Consider the following 24419-nt stretch of genomic DNA (forward strand, 5'->3'; position numbering starts at 1 on the left):
GGCTCACAAAGGCAACATCCACACTACTATTTTTTAGTTTTGAAATGCTCTCTTTTGCTACCTGTTCACCTGCCGTCCACACTACTCCAGAGTTTTCAAGCCCTGAAAATCGAGAGTTTTGGAGTTTGGAGGTATTAGTGTGGACGTAGCCACTCAGAACAATGGCTGTGGGTTTTTTTAAACTTTTGATTTAGTTTTTATTCTTGTACCTTTGCTTGTGTTTGTAAGGTTTTAGGTTTTTGCTGCAGGGTCTGAATGATGATATTTATGTCAGAGATGCATTTTTTTCACCTTCTTTTTTCTTTTTTTAAGCTTTTTAAGCTTCAAGTCAAAACTTTGCAGATTTGCATTTTAGTTGTAAATAAATAACACTAAGAGATGAACAACTGTAATAATATCTTTTCATAACTACTACAATTGAGTCAGTACTGTTTATGTTCTTTTTCCTACATATCTTTAGGGAGATTTAAACTCAGCAAAGAGCATTTACACACGATTTGCGAACTAGAAGAGGAGACGATACAAACATCAAGATACAACAAACATACCAAAGAAAAGTTGAATCAAAACAAGTTTGTGAAAAGGGTTTTCTGTGTAGAAAGGACAAAAGATCTCTGTTCAATCGCTGTGTTCATGTTGCAATAATAGAAACTTAAAAAAAAAAAAAAAAAAGCAGTCAGACAGGTTTATACTCGTGAATAATCTGCTGCTGCATCTGTACACCAGTGTGATTTAACTGAGCGCAGTTAAACACAACTTTCAATCAATTTCACACATTTACTTCACAGCAGCTGTTTGTGATACATCAGAGGCAGAAAGCCAAAGTTGTTTTGACAGGATATTCACAGGGAACATCACTGTAATCACTGCATACCACAAGTCTCTGACAGAAACACTCATATTCACGTTAAAAACAGTTCGGAGCTCTGACTGCTCAGTTCCAGAAGGACGTGAACTCCCGTCTGTCTGTCTCTTCCTTCTACCTGCCTGCGTCGAGACGGTTATCTCTGCTGTTATGTAATGATTGAGCAACTTCATGGGAGATTCCTGCAGAGAGCTTTTAAATGAAGGCAGCGTACCTTGACAAGCTGAGCGCTGCTGATACTGCAGACAGACGTGAGTCTGTTTTAGGTTCTGACGTCAGAGATTTTTCTCCTCACATGCCTCAGATCTGACGGACAAATCCGTCATTTGTCGCCACTGATCTTGACTTCAGTGACATATGATGCAAAATTAATTATTTTTGAATTATTTCTTATTTTTTTAGCTTTAATATTTTCTCCTTTTCACTTTATATTATCTGTTTATTATCTACTCTTGTTCTCTTTTTGTGTTAAATGTACTGAACATAAAACTACTGTGCCTGTACGATGCTGTGAAAGCAGCTTCTGGTTTGTTATCTCTTTCTTCACTCATGTTGTCATCTTTCAGGGTCACAGAGACTCTCTGAGGAGCGTCACCATCAATCAAGACGAGTCAGTCAGTGTTAAAACTCTAGTGTGTCAAAGCTGCCGAAGCACTTACATAGATGTGTCTCTGCTGGTAGCGCAGGAAGAGGTTGTGCATGATGGCGCCATCGTGGAGGTCCTCCAGTGTTGCCATGTCCTCCACCCCTCTGATGCTGCTGTGGTGCATGGGCTGCACCTTCTGCCTAGTGAGTGCATTCTGCTTGTAGGTGTACACCTGGAGCAGAGAACAGGAGAAAATGGAGACGTGAACCATCTCAAACGCAGGTGATATGCAGTAAAAGAGAGAATCAAATGGCTCCATGTGGCTGTACTATAACAGAGGTCACTTATGCTTTGCTTAGAATTAAGTTGATTCATTGATATATTCCCCAAGCGGTAATCGTTTCAAAGTCACAGGAAACATTCAACCCTAAACAAGAGTAGCTTCCTGAGGCATTTTGTTTTTCCTCTTCGGATGTTTGAGGCCGGACATGGACGTCAGGCTTCCCCCCTCTACCACAGGTTCTACATCTTCATTTTTACAATCAGCTCTCTCTTCTGGAGTGAGCCGCCCCAGAACAGATAAAGGCAAGACCACCTGACAGCCTTTCAGAAATGTAAAACAGAGCTGAACTCTCCAGCAGCCCTGAGATACTGCAAAGATTTACACGACACATCCACACATTCTGTCTGAACTCCCAGGATTCATTTCCCATGGTTACTTCACTGACACTCTTATCAGGGATGAACTGCAATGAGTAAAAAAAACTACATTCACACAGATCACACAAACAATGCAACCACTTGCACCACATATTTTCACGTCACAGTAATGATGATGCATAGTATAGAAAACAGCTGGGAGCGTGCTCACGTGCTGCTAAAATGCTAACATCCCCTCCTGTTTGACTGACAGCTCAGACAGTGTAACTTTAACTGTGATTTACAGCAGCGGACATCCTGACTGACGGATTTTATCTCATGTTACTGAAGGAATGTGATGTGTGGAAGAAAGCCTGGAGGTGGGAACTGAAGGAGAAGAACCGAGGAGGTTCACTGGTGTTTCACATATAGTATAAAGGTAGATGTCCATGTGTTTCTGATTATAAGGCAGGTCTAGGTTCTATATTATTCAGAAACTGAGCCTTAAAACAAGCTGTTAGGACTTCTGGAACTTTGTGATGTCACAACGAAGAAGTCAGAGGTACTGATTTGAAGATGTTAGAGGTTTTTTTGCTGTTTGATTAAAGCATCGCTTCTTTAGTTTTAGGGATTTCTTGCTCCCAGATCATTTAAAGAAGGAAATAAAGAATAAATGAAAAGATTATCTAATGAAAAGAAAGGAAAGGCATAGGAAAAAAAAGAAGTATTCAAAGCAGGAAGAAAGACAGGATGGATGGAGGAGAAAAATGAAACAAGCAACACGTTACAGTTTAAATGCTGTAAATCTCTTTAGATAAAGTGATTGAGCTAAAACATTTCCTTTGGTTTTCAGATTTTGACCCAACGACAGAGTCTCACTTCATTATAATGCTTCTCATGTGATGGTTTGTAATTATCTGTGTGCAGCTGACTGTAACTGTGACTGTTCCTCAGGTCTCGGACGAGCTCGATCTCAGTGAGACTACATGACTCCAGCAGCCATCAGGTAAATGTAGTGATGGAGTAACAAGCAAAATGTTTCCCTCTCAAATGAGCTGCATGAGCTTTAGGTAGAAGCTCGAGAGTAAAAGCTGAGGGCCTGATCCTCTGGTTGGAAACAACAGTCAAGATTCATATGTGAGGAAATTCATCAGATCTCTACACTTACAGTAGAAGAAAACAGACTGTCTGAATAGAGGCTCCGATCCTCTGCTGACCTGCTGTTAAGGTCAGGTACAGGATGACATGACCTAATATCAATATCACAGACTGATGAGATCGATCGGTGTAAAAGGATCTGAGGAGTTATCAGTAGTTTTGACTTGTAGGGCAGAGTTTAGTCTAAACACACTTTCCATCCTCGTCCTCAGGCACAGATGTTAAACCCTCCTCCAGCTCCTGATCCAGGCGGCTGTACATGCACCGAAAGCTGAAATCCATAATCAATTTCACACTTTAACAGCCAAGCTAACAAGCCACTGTGAATGCATCTCTCTCCAAGCAGCCTTCACCCAGTGCATGATATCAAGTCTTGTTTGGGTGCAAACAGCACTGAGACGTTAACGTGACCCAGCCAGAGACACATTTATCTACAGGCCCGTATCTACAGCTTTGATAAACGAGCCTGAAGTGATAAGGTGGAAACTCAGAGATTGTTGAAATATTATATTTTCTGGAAACATCTGAAAGATCAGGCCTGAAAAGCAACACGCGTCTCAAAGAGCTGCTTTTTTTTTTTGGAGTTCAAGCCTCTGTAAAGGTGAAGGTCAGTGATGTTCGCCTAAACATTTCACACAAGTCACAACTTCCACATCAGTATCAAGTAGAGAGGACAGTTTATCTTATGAGACGAGTTCATGGTGCAGTTATGAATTTCTTGTTATATAGGTTTTCAGATTCCAGACAAATCAGCTCTAATGATTTAGTCTCACAGATGTTGGGTACGAGTTACCTTAAATTTTCAGTCTTATCAGGAGTTAAAAGCCTTAAAAAAGTATTTACCCTGAAAGTGAAGAGAGGAAATAATGACTCAGACTGCGATGAACCATCACAGCAGTGAATTCTGGGTAACAAATATGGAATCTAAATAGAATAAAAATACAAGAATCTAAGAAGTAAAACCTCTTAAACTGGCTTCATCTTTTCACCATTTCAGTGCTTCCTCCTGCAAATTCTGCCTCAAAGCAGATCAGAGTTTCCGACCGCAGGACGGTCCGGTCGTGAAAAGGAAGAGTCGTGAGGTTAACTAGGAGCAGTTCTCAAATTATCATCGCTCTGCAGGAGGACACACAGAGATATCTGAGAGGGGGGAGGGGGTTCGCCACTGCGTGGAGTGGAGATTAAAGGTGCTAAACCTGGTCTGACCCCCATCAGACTCCACCACACCGGCCTCTGGGTGGACAGAGGAGAGCAGCCAAAGCTGGCGCTGTCTCAGCCTTTTCCACAAACAGCTCCGTGACAACAGGTCATGGAGGTTTCTACAGTTTCTAACTACCTGGTTTCAACCATTTAAGCAAAACAATGTCTACGTGCAACAGTGAAAATGAATGAAACATGCACAGTATTTCTCTTGTTCCATCACAGGTTTCACATTTTAACAGTTGCTGACGATGACGTGTTTTGACATCATTCTTTGTGGCTCTTTCTTCTTCTGTGACTGAAAATCTGGTTTTACACATTAACTATTGTGACTCTGAGCAAGCATAAAAATAAAACTGTAACGTCTCAGAAAGTGACCACGCTCCGAACTCTGGGGTGGGTCTGTGACCCGCTGTGACTGAGCAGCCCAGGGCGACTTTCCCGAAGAAAGCCAGTCTCTGTTTGAGGAGTCAATCACATCTGACCCCACCACCCTCCCTCTGCGCACACACACAAACACACACACACACACACACACAGACATTAACTCAAAGTCCCACCCAGCATCCTGCCAGGCCTCATTTCTCACATTCCTGCATCAGGGGAAACTGTCACAGAAACGTCTGTAAGATGCACAAAATGTGATTGAGTGTTTTCTTCTATGAGACATCAATAATGCTGCATTCACAACCAGTGTGTTCTGAAGGGTTTATTACTCCTGCAGTTTGTCCAGGTGAGGAAACCCAAAATACCAGAAACGCCTGAGAATAAAACGGAGCTGAGCTGAGCAGAACAGAAAGTTTACAACTCCCTGGTCATCACAACGTCAGTATTTTCACAAATGATCAGTTTGACGAACCAAACTGTGTCTGTTCACTAAGAGGCGACAGTTACAGGAAGATAACCGACTTGTTAGACCAGTGCTGTGTAAACACTGCTCACAGTCAACAGTCAGACAGGTGCAGTCAGTACTGAAATCCTGGTCCAGAACAGTTAGCTACTGTAAACACACTTCGACCTGGCTACATGCTTCAACAGTCTTCTTCAGTCAAGTTGGAAAAAAGCTGTAAATTGATCTCTAATTCAATAATATCTCTAATTCTTTTACACATAATTAGCATTAGCAAATAGGCTTTGGGCAGGAAAGCGATGTTTGTGTCAAGTAACTAAAGAACGACTTATGGGTTATGCTACTCGCTCTATAGTTAAGTGAGAGGGATAACACTCTTGTGTCTGTACGTTGAATAGCTGTGTTAACCCAAGACTCTTCGGGTTAAAACAAAAATTGATTTGTTACAATTAAAAATATGATATTTCAGGAAGAGGAGCACGATGGAGCTAATTGAGTCCTGAAAGTCACCCTCCAAAAATCATCAAACTATTCCTTTAAAAAGTCAACGAGCATGAGACTTGACTTTTTCAGTATTTACTCAAAACCACTTCCTTTTACTTCCCTTCCCTTCCCTACCGAGCGTTTTAATTGCCTAAAACTAACAACACATGAGATACAGGACTGGAACTCTGCTCTGTGGCGTCAACCATCTATCCCAGTACCCAGCTCTGTCCAGGCAGGCCTTCAGTGCAGAGACAGGTCGTCCTCGGAGTTTGACCTAATTAGGTTTCTGATTGGTCCTAGTTGTCACTGTAGAGATGAGGAGGTCCACGCCTCAAAAAACAAAGCCGTGGGGCCCAGGCGCTAAGCCTGTAGCGACAGATGCTAACAGGAGTAAATCTCTGGGAAACAAAGCCATTAGACGGGATGGCTGCAGGGGGAGGTGGGAAATTACTGCTGTACCCCCGCATCGACAGGCTGTTCCTGGATCAGTCGGGATAAAGGTTGTTGTTCTTACTCACAGGGGTCAGGAAAGTGAATTCACATTTAGGTTCAAGCAATTAGATGATTGTGATCCTGGGGAAGTTAAAATGAGCAATCGAGGAAGGGTTTAACTAATATGGACTTATAATTATATTTTTTAAGACTTGAATATCAGTTTATATGTGAATTTGACTGTTTTCTTTCCTTAAATATAACCCTGAATTTGTTAATGTATCAGCTAACAGCAGAGCATTTTAAAAGTCTTTACTGATCCAAACCCAGACAGCACAATGAAACTTTGGGCCACATCTGGTTGTGATCATCCAGTAGTGACTGACAGCCAGAAGATTTTCCATGAATTGGTCCAGATATGGAAGTAGCATCTGACAGTCACTCTGTGTATGGACCGGACTCGGCCTGAACTGGGCCTATTCTGGGCCAGAAGAAACGCAAGCATGTGGCCCAAGTGTGGGCCAGATTCATTCTGCTGTTTAGGAATTCTTTACTTCAGCTTGACTTTTCTAAATGTGTTTGTTTCTTTTATGTATGAAATGACTGAAAAGTTTGTAGATCTGTTTTTGTTTATGTGTGTGTGTGTGTGTGTGTGTGTGTGTGTGTGTGTGTATCCTGGTTGTTTTTCAAAACTTTGTTATTCTACATCTTTTACTTCACTTGTCTTTGTTGACTTAAGTCTAAATTCCTGCTTGTGTACATTTGAATTCTGTTACTTCTGATTTCATGTGACACCCTCGACACCCAGCCTGGAATTCCTCGAACCGCATTACTCTATAAGAAGAGCCTGCAGAAAAAGGCAGCTAATCGCTTCACTAACATTTAATTTAACAACTATGACTGTCAGTGATCAGTTTGTCAGAGGAGGAGCGGGGAAACTCTTTATAGTCACTAGGAGGGAAAGCTGAGCCCCCTCTCGCCCCCTCGCTGCCCCTCACGCTCTCTGACAGTGAGCTGAACAGGTAACCCTGCGCCCGCCTGAAGCTTCACCCCCCCCCCGCCTCCCCATCATCATCATCAAAAGCAGCAGCTGCTCTTTGAATCACCATTCATCTGCTGCTGCATTGTCCTGCAGTCAGCTCCGGAGGAGGAGACTGTCTGCGCCGTCAAAAACACCGAAACCCGAGCAAGACAGGAGGAACCCTGCGACCTCCGACAACACACACACAGAAAAACTCTGCTGATGATATGATAATGATCATCATCATGATTGTTATAAAGAAAAGACCTGAGATGCAACTGTAAAGTTAAATTTTCTTATCAAATTAGAAGGAAGCATCTATTTTTTTTCAAATGTAAATCTAATGTTCTTTACGTGATGTTGAGTTTGCAGATGATTTTGTCCAAAGTGGTTTTAATTCTTCCACCACATGAAAACACATCTGGAGCAATTTGGGATCAAGTTGAGATTCAGTGTCTTTTTCAAGGACACTTTGCGAGGGGGGGGGCAGCCTGTCATGGCAGCCTGGACAGTAAAGTCTGATCCTGATTAAATAAACATACAGTTTCTACTCACATGAACACAAGTAAAGACGCACGTTGTGATATAATGAACCAACACAGTGGGACACACAGACTCTGTGATGATTATAAACTGCATGAACACGTTCAGATTAATATATGAGCATCAAAATAAATGCAAACACACACACACACACACAGAGGCACATGGCAGTGGGTGGGGCTGGCAGCACTGAGCTTCACTGATTGGTCAGCACTTTGTTTCCTCACAAAGAGAAACATCTGCTCTGAAGCCGAACAGGTGACGTCTGTCTCCGGTTACACACAACAGGCGGCAGGCAGACATACACACATACACACCCATTTATACAAATACACAAAAACACACACCACACAGACACACAAAACAAGAAAGAACACAATTAAATGAGTGATCGCACAAACACACAAATGATACACACTCCTACACAATCAATGCACAAAGCCACACGTGAAAACTTGTGTGCCTTCATCCTGTAAACACACAAACACACACTTAGTTCATGTCTGGAGTTTGTTGTGTTGCGCAGGGGAACACAAACACTGCACATGATCAGGGATTGAACCTGTGACAGCACGATCACAGACGCCGCTCCCTCCATATGACAATCATCTGACTGGAGCAGCCGCTGATACTGAAGCCTTTAAAGATCCTGAACAGACTGAGTGTGAGAGTCTCGTGCTGCATTTAACCCCCAACAACATTAAAGGAGAGGAGAGGAGGGGAGAGAGGAGAGGAGAGGAGAGGAGAGGAGAGGAGAGGAGAGGAGAGGAGAGGAGAGGAGAGGAGAGAGGAGGGGAGAGGAGAGGAGAGGAGAGGAGAGGAGAGGAGAGGAGAGAGGAGAGGAGAGAGGAGAGGAGGGGAGAGGAGAGAGGAAAGGAGGAGAGGAGGGGAGAGGAGAGGAGAGGAGAGAGGAGAGGAGAGGAGAGAGGAGAGGAGGAGAGGAGAGAGGAGAGAGGAGAGAGGAGAGAGGAGAGGAGAGAGGAGAGGAGGAGAGGAGGGGAGAGGAGAGGAGAGAGGAGAGGAGGAGAGGAGAGGAGAGGAGAGGAGAGGAGAGGAGAGGGGAGGAGAGAGGAGAGAGAAGGGGAGAGGAGAGAAGCAGAGTGAGAAGCAGCCTGGAGATAAGAATGCCTTAATCTGCCGGTAAATCTTCAGGACAATACGCCGGCTCAACATGACCCTAAATCCTTCAGCGCTCACACTGACAGAGCGTCCTCTGGCAGTGACCCTCTGCTGCCCAGCGGCTGCACAGGAAGTCTTTGTCGAAGCTGTCAGCACAGGAGGGACCGCTCACACAGGTCAGTGTTTACTGGCCTGATGCTTAAGGGCTGCGGATAAAGGGAGAGAGTATAAACTGACTGCAGGTCAGTATAAATAAAAAATAAAAAAGTCAAAAAATTATTATAGAAAGATATCGAAATATGATGTCAAGAAACATCAGCTTTGAGTTTAGTTTCACTCCAAGTTCCTGTACTTTTTTTTTCATTCCTGTTGGTGCTGCTTCATATTGTAGACTTTTATTGTGAAGCAGCTCTGGTGCAAATGTACAGTATATCACTGAGATCAGTGGAGCATTGTTCTACACAAGCAGATATGAATCAGGTCAGTAACTGTCGCAGGGAGGAGCAGAGGCTGCCTCAGTGTGCTGTGGGCAACCTCTGCTGCAACACTCAGTAACGTTGAGTGAAGGCCAGTTCATGGTTTCTGCTTGCCCTGCGGACCCGGACGCCCCTCTATTCATACAGCAACGGGGGGGGGGGGTGTCATCTAAAACATGATGCGACCTCCCGACAGCAAGAGGAAGCACTCCCATGGACGGGACATAAACATGATGGTGCACAAAATGAGCATCCAGTCATGTTCACAGTCTGGAGTCAGATTTTGTGCCTCACCTGGACGTTGGCACAGTGTCCACGCCGACGCCGGGAAGATGAGGAAATCATGACACAGCCTTTGTCTGGCTTTTTTCAGGTGCAGTTAAAGGCTTTGATCTGACAATGAAGTGACATCAGTGACAAGGGACAAATTTAGCAGCCACCATTTATACAAAAAAACTCAATCTGAATCTCCATCTGTTTTTCATTTTTTCTGCTGCTTATCTGAGATCAGGTCGTGGAGGCAGCAGGTCAGTCAAAGTGGCCCAGAGTTGACTCTCCCCAGCGACGTTTTCTAGTCCCTTCTGGGGGAACCTTAAGGAGTTCCCAGACCAGACGCAATATATAATCTCTCCAGTGTGTTCTGGGTCTACCCAAGATCGACTGGTAAATCGAGAGCTTTGCCTTCCGCCTCAGCGCCTCTTCACCACATTGGTCCGCCTTACTGCTGCTGCACCGATCTGCCTCTCAATCTCCATACAACCCTCTCGTGAACAAGACCCTGAGACACTTCAGCTCCTTCACAGAGAAAAGAACATCTGAATCTCAGCCTTCGCAAAACCACAATGAACTCTACAGGCGTGAAAGCTGCGCTCATCTCAGCGTCCCTGTCCCTCCTCCTCTTTATATCAGTGTGACTGAAAGTGCTGCAGTGGCCGACACCTCCAAACAAACTCACATCAGAAGTGTCTGTAAGTGTGTTAAAGGAGTCGTAAGCTGCTGCGGCTGGAGAGCAGGGCTCAGATCAGTCAGCCGCTGCGTTGGTGAATCCCACATAAATCACAGAAAACCCCGTGAGGTGTGTGGACCTGAAGCTTTCTCTGTCGTTCTTGTCACTTTTCACTTTAGTGTTTGGGGTCAAAGCAAACATCAAAAGCAAAACAGAACAATCCCCACTGTGTGACGATACGCGCTTCTCAGTGTCGCCGTGGTGACACTTTACACTCGGTCCAAACCTGTGGAGATAACACCTCAGAAGAAATGAAGTGTTTTGGAAACCCTGAGAGCCAAGTGAAACTTTTTTTTTTTTTTTTTGGACAGGATAATTTTTTTTTTTTTCATCCATGAAAATAAGCCCCAAGAGGCAAGTGATTTTATTTTATTTTACTTTTTTTTTCGACTAGAGCTATTCATTTTTTGTGTATATATAGAAACTTTTACTTGCTTCTTGGGGTTTGTTTCACAGAAAAAAAATCAAACTTTTTTCTAACTTTTTTCATCTGTTAAACCAACCCACTTGCCTTTCTGTAGTTTTGTCTCAAATCTGACCTCAAAAAGCCACAGATGGGTTTTGATTCATGTTAATTCTTAATAATCAACTTAAAACTCACAGAAATCCCACAGTGACCTCTGTTCCCGGTGTCCTTCACCTCCTCTGTATATGCTGTTTTGACAACACGAGGATCAAAGAGATAATATAGAACCATATGGGGATTAGAGGATTTGCCCCATCTTGAGCTGATCCTAAATTATGAGTAGACCTCTTTAAGCCTTTGCTCTCTTGTAGGTTTAAGGGGGAAAAAATCTGTCAGCATCAGAGGAGGTTTGGGAAAGTCGGGGAAATCTCCCTGTGAGTGGAGTCACCTTTGTCCGGTGTTTTTGTTTCTGTGGGACGGGACGGTCGTCTGAGGAAGAGGCAGAATATTAGGTTTTTTCTGCCAGTGGGACTATACCCCTCAGAGTCTACAACCAAGAACTAATCTGTGCTCTGAAAGTGCCTTTAATGCATCTGTTTTTATTATTTCACCCCCTCTGAATGTGGTCTGAGTCACCGCATCACAAATGTGTCCTCAATCTGTCTTGGGTGTGTTCACGCCTGAACCTGTTAATATCAGGTCTGAAGTGGTTCTCACCTGGCCGTAGTCTGTGGCAAAGACAACAACACCTCCAGAGCAAGAGGACACGGTGCTGGGAAGGTACTGCTCATCCTCCCGTAACCACACCCGGTCACCCTGCAGAGAGAGACAGAACACATCAGTTTTTAAAGTACTGGAGCACTCAACATGCAACACACTGCAAATAAGGTCCTAAATACACACTGAGATACGGGAACTGAACTTATTTCTGTAATCCAGAAAAACCCTAATTTGCCTTGTGACTTGCAAACAAACCACAGCAGTGCTCATTTGGTGACATCAGTGTTTTCAGCCTCCGCAAAGTCCAACAACAGCTTGATTTACCACATCATGAAAACACAGCTGCACAGTGGACACTTCACATAATCACCCAATGTGTGTGAAAAACTCTGGAAAATAAACATCGGGAAGTCTCAGCTCAACCTGCGGCACCGCAGATGAACCGACGCGTCCAGAGTGTTCAGAAGAGTCCGTCCTCTGAAATGTTTTAGACCCAGGCATCAACAGCTCAGCTTCAGTGAGCTTCAGTGAGCTGTTGATCTCCATCAGAAGATATATTTGTGGTTTTAAGAACCAAAAACCATCTCCGTGTAGTTTTACATCTCCTCTCTCAGGCAGATCAGAGGATCTGAGTCTCTCTTCTGATTGGCTGACTGTTTTCTGAGTGATTAAATAAAAATATAGCCGATTTCAGGTAAAAACTCAGAGAAACCAAATCCTGCAGGGTTGGATTGTGGGTCCAGGTGGGCGGGGCTTGGGACCCTGGTTTTAAGGCTCAGTGTCTGAATACAGGCTGTGTGCATTTCTCTGTGGACTGAGGCTTTGATACTTTCACAGTATTAATATAGAACCTAGACCTGCTTTATAATCACAAACACATGGACATCTACCTTTAGACTGGATGGAGCTTTAAACTACCAGGCAGTATGTAAAGTATTTTTACTTTTCCTTGAGTATCCGAGCACAGCTCAGCTCCACAGTGACATGACTCTGATGTGAAATAATCACCTGCTTCTGTTATAAAGTTGATTTTTTTTTTTTTTTTTTTAGCCAATTTGATAAAATTAGTCAAGAACACATGCTGTACAGTTTGCTGAGGTGAAGGAACTTTTATTTATGTCATGGCAATACTTTGTTATCTCTCCTTTGAGGTCATGTAATGCTATATTTAGGTCTTTGCTAATGGCACAAGGTTTGACAAGAAGATATATTAATCTCCGTATGGTGCTGCAGTGGCGTTACCAAGGCACTGACCTTTCTCCAGCCAGTAGGAGGGTCTCATGTGTCCAGGATGCAGGGAGAACTCTGCAGTGTTGGGTTTCAGAGGTCTCTACCTGCAGCCAGTAAACCTGCATGTTTATTGATGTTTTTTACAGAAAACACTTGACTGGTTGAGTTTACTGCGCCCGGTTGCTACTGCCCCCCTCCTCCAGACTAACACCTGGATTTTTAATCAGTGGAGTTTCCCCACTCTGCTGTGTTTGTGAGGAATATTCAGAGAATTTGAAGAATTTAGGAAGAAAGTCTGAGTCTTAACTGTATGTTTGAAAGTTTCTGCCAAAGTCTTTTCATAGTTTTTAGCTTTGGATATGGCCACAGCTGCAAAATAATAGGTACACGTTTTGAAAAGTGTTTTTTCTACCAGCATTAATCGTGATACTAGTTGAACCAAACCCTGCAGAGCCCCCAGCTATGGAACCCAGGGGCCCTCAAAGTGGATTCCCTCTTAATCGCGTAACCACATGTGCCGCTGCTCATTAGCGTGACAGGCTAATGCTAATGGGAAAAACAAACGCTGCACTTTTTGTGACATGCATCGACTGAACGCCCCTCCCCTCTCTTTGCACTGGGCACATGAACGACCTTTGACCCACAAGCCCTCATTTTGACAAGGTTGTCTGGCCTAGTGTGGCGGAGAGGGGCACCTGGCTGGGAAAAAAACTGGTGCATGAATGGATGTGGGGTAAAACACACACACACACACACACACACACACACACACACACACACGGGGTAAAGCTTGGGTCTGCAGTGTCAGCAGCGGATCAGAGACGAGCTCTGTGTTGATCTAAACCCTCAGCCGTCCTCTCTGAAGAGGGAAACCACACAATTCAAAAGATCTCAGAGATGAATGTGGTGCTCAGAGGAAACTCAAAGAGGAACTCATCTCCTCATTTCAACTTTGTCACATAAACTGACAGAGAAATTACTTGTCTCTCTTTACTTTGGCAAATTTGGACAAATTGTTCTCGCTTTATTGTTTTTCATTTTGGGGAGTTTCTGACACTGTTTGTGTGACTGAACTTTTTTCCTCTACTGTAAATCAGGTTAATGAGGTTATTGATGAAATAATAAATCTTGTTATATTTCATATGTTTCTTATTTTCAGCAAATCCCATTAAAAGACCAAAACCAACAATGAATGTCTCCTCCTAACAAGCCTTGTGTGTGTCTCCAAAGCCTGATATTATTCCTCTGGGCCATGGAGCTCCATTGTTTCTACAAACTATTTAAAACACACCATTGAGCCACACTGTAGCACTGGCTGACATGTTCCTTCATCATGAACACACACAGTTTATTTTGACTCAGTCCCACACACACCGTCCTGCTGCGCCAAATCCGCCGCTGGAAATAGTCCCCAACAAATGCTCTATTTCCTCCTGTTTGTTTGAGCAGCGGATTTAGGAAACTTTTTAAAAATGAAACTTTGTGAGCAGTTTTTCAAAAAACCAATGTGTCTGGGGCTGAGAGCCACAGATGGACATTGTTGGTTTGAGTCTTTTTATGGGATTTGTTGACAAAAAGAAAAATAGTGAATAACACCAGCCTGCACCTTTGAATAATATAAATACAACAGACACAGCAAACTGCTTCATAGTGATGCTGACAGTGGCTGATGCACGGCTCTTTGATGCTACAAAAAGGGACCAAACAAAGGAAGATGTTCCATTGTACTGTGCACAAAGAGAAGGCGTGTGCTGTTTACCAGCTGAGACCATATGGACATTCCTGACGTGCACCACCAGCGGAATCTGACGCCTGCATCAAGTTTGGGTGGAGAAAGAAAGAGATGGGGAGTCCCCCGCCCCCCCGGCACACTTTTCAAGGCTCTTTCACCACCGCAGACCCCAGTACACAAGCATGCATGCAAACACACACACACACACACATGCATGTTCTTTGTGGGTAGCGTGTGCCACCCGCCCCTCCTCTGCTGAGGGGAGAGAAAGAGGCATCACACAGTGGCACACTATCTTATTGTGCTTTCCTTCCCTCCTTAATCCACTCCCTCTCTCCTCCCCTCTCTCCACTTCACACACACACACACACACACACACACACACACACACACACACACACTTTGACCCACAGAGCTACTAGCCCATTTCTAAACCAGGGCTCTTTGCCAAAGAGCCTCCGCTTCACCTCCTCTCCGTCATTCATCAACACTGATTGCCTGAACCCTGAACATCAAAGATCTCGTTTGTACTTTCCAGTGGACTGAAGAAAACGAGGGCCCAAAGGTACGTATCTCAGCTAATGGATGAAAACCACACACACTGGAAAGCACTCACGTAACAGAAGCACTTTTTCAGACGGCAAAACATGAGGGGGCCTTAAAAACAACTTTGGTTCGACACATCAAACTAGAATCACCACCACATGGTTGACAAGTTGCAGGAAATATGGTCACAATCTCCTCCTCCTGAGTTACAGGGTCGAATAATGGCCAGACATGTTTTTGCAGAACATTTTGATGTCACACTGCAGTTGATCTTTGACCTTTTGGATATAAAATGTCATCACTTCATTTTATCCTGATAAACATTTGAGTTAAATTTGGTCATAATTAGTGTATGAATTCATGAGTTATGGCCAAAAACATGTTTTGTGAGCTCACAGTGAACTTGACCTTTGACCTTCCACCACCAAAATCCAGTCAGTTCATCCGAGTCCAGGTGAATGTTTGTGTCAAATTTGAAGAAATTACCTCAAGAGGAGAAAGTTTCAAATCGTGCCGGCTTTTGCACCGTCACGCATCTGCACCGTCACTGCATGCAGAGGTTGTGATTGTCCAGATTCTGGCGTCATAAAGGTCGTTTCAGGCGCCGTTAGTCGATCTGGGCGGCAATTAGTTTGAGGCAGAGAAAATCCCTGCTGAGAACACTCTCACTTCCTGGGTTATTAATGTTCCTCAGACTAATATCCCCTCCAGATGTCCTGCAAACCACCTGATGCACTGAATCTCTGAGGTTCACCTAGTTGACCTTCATTAACCACAAAGAACAGCTTTCAAGTACCCGAAACTCCAACGACATAAAAACAGACAACTTTTCAATAAAATAGGAAAAATAAAAAAACATGGATTTTTCTACCATTGCACCAACATGAAAGGTAGCCGGAGCCGGGCCCCTGAGCCCAGCTAATGTCAACATATGAGCAGGGAGACACGAAATAGTCACAACTGGGACTGGGAGCCGTGGATCAAGGCCCAGCTGTTGCACCACTAAGACCTCTGAGCCTCTCATTCTAGTTAAACCTGAGTAAACTATCTCACAGAGCCGAGTCAGAGCACGACGGATAGGAACAGGTTGGATTATTAAAGTGGGAAATAAGCTGGTGGGGAATTAAAATTAAGCATCTCTCTGACGAAGAGGAATTTTTCCTGAAGTCTACCTGGTGTTTTTGTTCCTCTGTTGTGTCTGAGGGAGACGTCATGTTCTAGGAAATATTTTGACGAGGAATAAATGTTGGGCAGCACCGACAATGAAACTCTGAATAAATAAAACATGAAGTGAAAGTCGTCCAGAGCTGCTTCCTGCATCATCAAGACCTGTTTTTATGTTATATTTGGTAAAGTTTCATGCTTCTCTGGGATGATCTTGAACCTGGAAGCTCGCTTGTCTAGTTTTTTTAGAGTTGGAGTTTTGCCCATTGACCACTGTGTGAGATCCTTGGTCCACATGTCAGCCGCATGTGTCCATGGTCCAGCCAGACGCTCCTCTCTGGCCTTTATCTCAATCATGACACCTCCTCCCGGCCACAACCAAAACACCAACACCAACCTCCCACCCTCGAATGCTTTGGGAGCACAACCGAGGCGGTGACCCGTCTCCTGCATGTATTTTCCCTCCGTAACCTCGACATGTGTGGCTAATGCTCTCTCTGCGGGACGCCGTTGGGAGGGGGGCTGGTAAAACCAGGATCCTTGGAGCTGAGAGCATTCGTACGCCACCGGGGTAGGGAATGAGCAGCTGTCTTGGTTGAGAGATTCCACTTCCTCTGCCGTAACAAACAGAGTCTTGTGTTCGACCACAGCCATCCTCTCTATCAGAGCCTTCAATGGGAAACACTGTGAGGGCCTTTTTTTGTGAGCACTAAAACTGTGACTCAACGCAACTGCTGGTATGTTTCTCTGAGATGATGCATTGCTGCTCTTGCAAGCAACTGGCACTACTGCATTAATCAGTGCTGCTGGTGAGGACAACAGGCTGAAGTTTACAGTATCCAGCAGGTTTGGGCAGAAAGACCTTCAGGCTGATACACTCTATCTGCTCTACATCTACATGCTTAACACTCTGCCTTTCCCGGGACAATCTAACCATAAGTGACGCAGCAGGTCCAGTTGTTCTCCACCATGGATCTGAGCTTTAAACTGTCTGCTGCAGACCTCTGTCAGTGTCATGGCGGATCTGTGACTGTAAAGAACGAGCCGATAGGTCAAGGAAGAAGTCAGGTGATGTGGTCTAAAGAGCGAAAACGTCTGCCTTAGGAGGAGGTTGTGGTGGATGGATGGGTCGACAAAACACAGGAGAGTGGAGTTCGATTACTGTAACCATGACAACAAAGGTCATCTAATTTTAGGAAGTACGCATTTTAACGCAAACCACAGTCTTCCCTGAGCCTAACCTGTGCAAAGTAACCAACTTCAACAGCCACATTTTATTTCAACAAACTGAGGAAGCTGGTTTTAAACTGGCTTCATGACTGAACACTGATAGAGATGTAAAATGAATCTTAATTTTTCATCATATTTTCCTTAAATATCTTCATTTGTACAACCCCAGAGGTTGTTTTCATGTGTATACTGTATGTTCTATAGACAATGTGTGTGACTGTGTGAATGAACACTGACTGAACACCGCTGTTATTGGTAGGACTGGGATTCAAACCTTATTTCTCCGAATATCACAATGTCTGATTTGCTCAATCAAAGTTGTAAAATGTTACAAATATACTTTGCAATTAAAAGGACTTTGACGCCATGAATTCACATTATTCTTTTCAAATTGTCTTCATCAGTCTTGTTCTCGTGGGGAGAACCGCCCCTCTCCCGCCGCTCCCACCTGCAGAACAGCAGGCTCCCCTCTGTCGGCCGAGTGGAACAGATTCTCTCCGTCTTGTTTGTACAAGCCCCACATGCTCATCAACACCACCTCCTTCAAACATCAGGCTGAGAAGAAAAGAGAAGTTGGAGCTGCTGATTCTGGAGGTGGCGCATGAGGCTTTCAGCAGGGAGCGAAGGTGAACAACGGATCAGAGGACGTGTTTATCTGATGTGTGGCGGGGTGGGGTGGGGGGGTTAAATGGCTTATGCACAGGTTTTTTGATCTTGACTCTCTGAGTGCAGGTGCGCTCGGTGCTTCTCTTTGTCTCATGACCCATGAGTCCTTCAAAGCTCTTCAGGAGTCGTCATGTGATTTCAAAAAAACGTGCAGCCGTCAAAGAGGAATGATTCAGTCTCCAATGCTTCTCTGAGAGGCGACATAGCGTCCACCTCCTGACGCCGACGTTACGCTGTCGAGGTCGGCTCATCAGCCTGCATTATTCAAACACAGACGCCTTTATCACCTCTTCTTTGTGTGAGATGTTCTCCATCCTGCAGCTTCTGCCGTTCTTCCATTGTTGGAGTCACACACAAACAGTGCAGTGTGTAGCATGTGGCCGTATCAGGCCTTTGTTTTGTTTTGCCTCCGGGAGATAAGCACAGGACGGCTGATGTGACGGATTAATAATTAACGCTGAGGGAGAACTGCGTTTTTTACGAGCCAGGTTAAAGTGAGTAACCGTCTCGCGTCACGTGATTACCGTCTGTGTGTTTTTGAATGTGTCTGGCTCTCACCCAGTCTATAGAGAGCATGGAGACAGAGGCTAAATGAAAGCAGCCAAGTGGTGGCTTTCAAAACCACCTTTCTGTCTGAAAGTTTTCCACTTTGACTTCACTAAGGACAGAGGGAGAACATGTCGTTTTCACCCTTCACAGGAAATTTATGGCCGAAGGCGAGATTTCGCTCTTCACATTTTTCAGCTGCTGCAGGTCAAATCTTACACACGATTGTTAGAGATTGAAAAACCAGCTGAAGAATTTGGGTCTTGAGGGGACAAGAAAATAAAGTGAAAGTATTCAGCGTGCTCCCCTGCGATGATGGTGAGTGACAACACAATAGAAACAATGCACACACCAGTGTTTAGTGAGATACTGCTGTCTGGGAAACACAGCCAGGAGGAAGTCTGCAAGTGCAAATTGACCTTGAAGCTTTTCCAGCATGTGGCACGGGCCAATCAGCTCGCACAGCCTCTGTGGACAGCCAATCAACATGAGCCGAGCAGCAAAGGTTATTTAGATTTGAATGACTGGACCCACAGAATGAGAGCAGGGGATTGTGGGAACTGATAAGCTTTGCCGTATTGACTTTTGGAAAGGTCTGGGAAAGCCTCATCGGTGAGACACACACACACACACACACACACACACACACACACACACACACACACCAAAACAAACACACAAGGACAATCATTAAACTCAAGTGCACAAATGCACACCACTCTGACAGAAACACACACACACACGTCAGTGTGAACTCATTTATCTGTAAAAACAGATGCACACATTTCAGCAGGTCTCACTCACACAGTGTCGACACACAACTGTACACACTCGTACACAAACATACATACATGATCACATGCAAGACACATGACATAAACTCACAAAGCAACGCATATTATGCAAGTATGATTGCTCACACACACTCTCACACACACACACAACTGAAACTACACCGTGTCAGGACCACATACAGCAACTCACTAAAAAGAATGTGCACAACTGCAACTCTAGACACACATTTGTTAATGATAGTGCTGGACTGTGAGCCGGCAGCACATGAACAAGGCTACAGCTGTGTTTACACTCCACACATGGGCTGGATGGCCGGCCTGCTGCAGGTACTCAGGCGTAGGTGGTGATTTATAGTTCTGCTTCAGATTTCTCTACATATCATCTCTGTAGCTGTTGAAGCTCCGTCGTGTGGTTACATTTCTAAAGAAGGCGGATGTTAGGGTGTAGCCTGTGGTGGCTCCGTGTGTCGGCTCAGCAGCCCTTTTTCTATAAATCTGCTAGCTTAACGGTTCGAGGCTATGCCAGGTAACACACACCTGCATCAGTGTTGTGACTCTGTTTCTCACTGTAAACTCAAAATTTTAACTTAAAAAGATATGAACACTTCTGTGTTTGCACATTTCTTTTTTCAAAAATACATCCAGTTTCTTATAAATACACACCAGTTATGAAGTAGCATGACCATGCTAGCATACCACCATATAGCATTAATTTTTTTAGTACATTAGCACACTGGTTAGCATGTATTGTTTACCATATTGCAAAGTTTCACTTGCATGCAGTTAGCATTATTAGCCTACATGCTAACACAAGCAACTGTAGCACTAAACATTTTTGAAAGAGGTTCACTTACAGTTTAAATGACATTTAGCTAGTTCTCGTTTGAGTGTCTGCACCAAATGTCATTTCTGAATGTACTCAAGACATTTCGTAGCTACCAGAAGACTAGTGTTGTTAGCCTTTGAGCCTGTAGCATGGCTAAAAATATCACTTTATTTTACATATTCAGTGTTTTAAATGATTTAGTCTGTTCTCATTATGGAGATTCAGCCGTCATATGTAACCTAATTATCTTTCAAATGTAACTTGCTTTTATGTTTTTCCAACAATCTTTCTTAATCAGGTCTTATTTTTACCTTCTGGAGCCAAAATCATAATCCACTTACGACTTAAGTCTAAATTCCCAAACTCAGTTAGGAAAGTATTTTTGAGCCGGATGTACTTTCTTTCTTTTTTTTGCTTTAAAGGTTAAAGTTTTGCAAGAGTCACAAGAGGACAACTCTGTCAGTAGCTTTAGGTAAAATATTGTTAAACTGAATTCAACTTTGTGTCTACTTTCTTGGAAGTACACACCACTATGACGTCTAAGACTGTAGCTCGATCTATAGCGAACACACATCATCTGTCATAATAACTGGCTGCCTTCACTTCAGCTCCCCTTATTGAATTTCCAGACTTTAAAACCCCTTAATTACACGTTATACATACCTCTTAACCACCCCGCTCTGTGAGCAGGGCCACATATTATTCTACCCTAAACAAGGAGCGTCTGCTGAAGCCTGGATTTCATGATACATGACATGTCATTTCGTCAGGTTTTTCCAAACTCTAATCTGAGTGAGCTGAGGGTGGTGGGTTACAGTTTTGTCAGAAATCCCTTGCAGTGCTGCAGTCAAACCAGTGTGTGCAGAAGCATCATATATCAAATACTAATGGGCCTAGATTATATATATATATATATATATATATATATATATATATGTGTGTGTCTGGAAAAAGTCTGCTTATACTGTAGAGTCAAACTGCATTTGAACATAAAAAATGTTGCAACTACTTGTTTCAAAGACGTTGTAAATAATAATTTGTTTTAAAAGAGTGTCTGACAATTACAGTATTTTATTTGGTTTTAGGAAAGGTAAAGAAGCAAAGGGAAAAAAGAGGCAAAATGTTGAAAAAAACATATATAAAATTACATGAAAATATTTTTTTAGCTCAAACTGTTCATGAACCTGGAAACTATTTACCCACACACCTTTAAAATAGTTTGTTTCTGGTCCGGTAAGAATGAAAATCTATGCTTTAGCAAAAGCTCTGAATTAATGCCAGGTATATAAAATATTTAGCGGAGACATACAAACTTCTTCATCTGAGCTCCAAAGCCAAACCATCAATGACTTCCAAACAAATACAGTGTTATCTCAAGAAAAACGCTCCACAACACGTGGAAGAAAATTCACACTCCTGTCTGCAGCTCCTTGATGTGGCAGCAGAACAACGGAGCCCAATCACAGGCCTAATCACACCCCTTCGGCTTGTAAGTGAGACCCAGAGAAGCCAAATTCCAGCTCTTCTGATGGAGAAATGAATGTGAAACACGGCTGTCGGCTTGTTCGGGGTTAAATGAAACCATGTGTGCGGCGGGAGCTCTGCTGCCACATCCGGCCCAAAGAAGCCTCACTCTGAATATTCAGGCATTTTTTTCATCATCCAAGGAAAGGTGATTTTTTTCCCCCCTCTTTATTAAAACATGATGTAGGTCTATTTTGGATCAAACCTCCTCTCAGTGAATCAAGAGTCATTTTTAATCTGATTTAGGCCACAGAAACATTACACCTATGAAATTGTTGAAGGCATTTCAGTGTTTATGAGGATGAACAGTGACTCATTGTATTGTGGGAGAAAGGAGGTCAGTGGTTGGTTGGTTGTGGAGACCAGTTCTGGGGCGGATGATGATGATGATGATGATGATGATGAGAAAGGAAGGCTGTGGCTTTCACACTCAAAAACATGACAACAGACAGCTCTAAACACACACACACACACACACACACACAACTATAGTAGGTCTGCACACACTCGCTCTATTGTGGATGATCGGTGACTAATTGCTATCACATGAACATGCAGAGCAGCGGCCATAAAACACACATGGACTAGTTCATGGCAGCCAATCAGACGCAGCGAGGAGCTGCTGACTAGACTGACTTGAATAATGTTGTTGATTGGTTTTTCATGTGCTGACTGTTGGATTTATTCTGAGTCTCTCAGTCTCTGGATGAAGCTGGGTTTACGGGGTGTTTATAGAACTGTTGCACGCATCTTCCTGTTTACACACAAACAACGTCTGAAGAATGACTGACCTTTTTTGTCAAATCGTGGTTATTTTGGTCCACATTTAGCTTGTTTTCAGATGTTAAACATCTTTTTTCCTTGTACACACGACCTAAACATTACAGAAATGTTTAGAAGGATTCGTGCTGAAGACTCCCTTCACCAACTAACTGGAAAGGACCATCACTGGAAAAGAGATGGAAAGAAACAGGTTTTTGAGGCTCAGTTCAAGTTACTCTGCACGAGGTGCTATGGAGCAATGGTTTTACCATCAGCTTCCTGTTATGCTTGTAACGTGCTCACTAGGAGGCACGTTCATGCAAAAGTCTGTGGGTTTTGTAGGATTTTCTAGCCAATGATTTTGGCTGATCACATGGATCAACAGCTGGTGGAGGGAAGGTAACCTGCCACTGCTCTGACTGACTAAAGACAGTGAAGAAGAAGCCTGCGAGCTACTAAACACACCAAACACTTATCTTTTCATCAACATACAAAAACTGACAAATATTCACAAATTTTATTAACTAGGAAGGAGAAGAGGTTAGCCACTGAGCCTATGCAGATAGGCTAGGCTAGGCTACAAATGAACTACAGCTCATTGAAAAAAGCAGGATAAGCTATTACAACGCTCTGCTAGGATGACTGGAAGTTTTAAATCTAGCCTTTAGCTTAGACCTTTTGACTTTAACTTTCAGTATAATGAGTGTCCAGACACTTGATTGGCCCGTACCAACGACGTTTGCTGCGCCACCATCTGAAAGTGGATTTGGTTTCTCAGCAGAAGCCTCACTGCAGCTTGGACTCTTTGAGAGATTCCCCAAAGAACAAATCTAAACTGCTCATCCTGACTAGACTGGACTGAAGGACCAATCTTACAAAGTACTGTAAGTATGTCTGTTAATATAGCTCCTGTAAAAAGAGGATATATATACACAGCTGGAATCCTTCAGAGACCAGATCCGAGTTGGGTGACTGCTGAAACTGATTTGTTTGAACTACATTTGCTCAGCTGTGGCGGGTTCCCACAGCGAGAAAACATACCCGCTACGGCAGGAAGCATGAAATAAAAAAAATAAATGACAGTGAAACCTAAAGTCTCTCTTAAAACACTGAAAATATTTAGCTAATAGCTTCAGTTACTGCCTTTACAGTTTCAGTGCTAATGGTCAAACCAAAACCAGAAATAAAATCTAAAATGAGGGACAGATGTCAAACCGGTAACGGAGAGATCCACCATATGAAATCCACATGAAATCCACCCCCCATTTCAATTCAATTTCCCCAAACTGGCTGTAGAGTGATCCTGACTTCAGCTGCTCTAAACTGGAGATAAAGGGAAGAGCATGAGTTGAGGTGAAGTTCAAGAATAAAAAACTGCTGCGAATGCCGCTGCCAAGAGGCTCATGAAGTACTATTTTATCTTGATGTAGCAATTACAGAAATGACTGCCCTCATTCATAAAGTCTAGTATCACTCATGAACATCAGCTGAATCCCTGAAATGTTCCCTCCACAAAGTCAGAAACATATAAAAATGGGAAAAGAACAAAAGGAACTCTGTTTTGTAAAACTCATCCAGAGCTTTCAGCCTTTGCTCTGACCACAGGATCAACTTTTAACAAGCCCCCCCCCCCCGCTTGCTTTGTGCTCCTATGCCTTATTTTACCGATGATGACTTAAACATTAGCTCACAGTCTCTGTGGTCGGAATATATTTAGAGCCCAGACTCAACTTAGAGATGGTCAACATTTAGAAAGTGGGAGTGTGGTTTTATTTTATTTTTTTCCCTGAGTGGTGAGTGAGTGAGGAGTTCAGGCAGGGACAGTTTCCTCGGAGCAATTACAGCATCAGCTTGTCACCAGGGACCATTCAAATCTACCCTTTTTTAATGAA

General features: G+C 43.5%; 1 protein-coding gene and 1 long non-coding RNA gene across 2 annotated transcripts in view; one reads left to right on the plus strand and one right to left on the minus strand.

Annotated features, from left to right (window-relative positions):
* The window catches only part of myo10 (myosin X), a 120418-nt gene that overhangs the window by 75035 nt on the left and 20964 nt on the right, over nt 1–24419 (minus strand). Inside the window, exons 2-3 of the mRNA XM_071492690.1 lie at nt 11505–11603; nt 1525–1683 (exon numbers count right to left, since the gene is read on the minus strand). Of these exons, the coding sequence (XP_071348791.1) occupies nt 1525–1683; nt 11505–11603 (258 nt within the window). The remainder of the gene's footprint in view (nt 1–1524; nt 1684–11504; nt 11604–24419) is intronic.
* Nucleotides 1690–5585, plus strand: LOC139629816 (uncharacterized). Its single transcript, XR_011693051.1, has 3 exons — nt 1690–2529; nt 3045–3096; nt 3461–5585. It is a non-coding gene; the product is annotated as an uncharacterized lncRNA (long non-coding RNA).

Source organism: Trachinotus anak, unplaced genomic scaffold (genome assembly GCF_046630095.1).
Source record: "Trachinotus anak isolate AG129_WGS33_773 ecotype Australia unplaced genomic scaffold, CSIRO_AGI_Tana_v1 ptg000012l, whole genome shotgun sequence".
In the NCBI taxonomy this organism is placed as follows: Eukaryota; Metazoa; Chordata; class Actinopteri; order Carangiformes; family Carangidae; genus Trachinotus; species Trachinotus anak.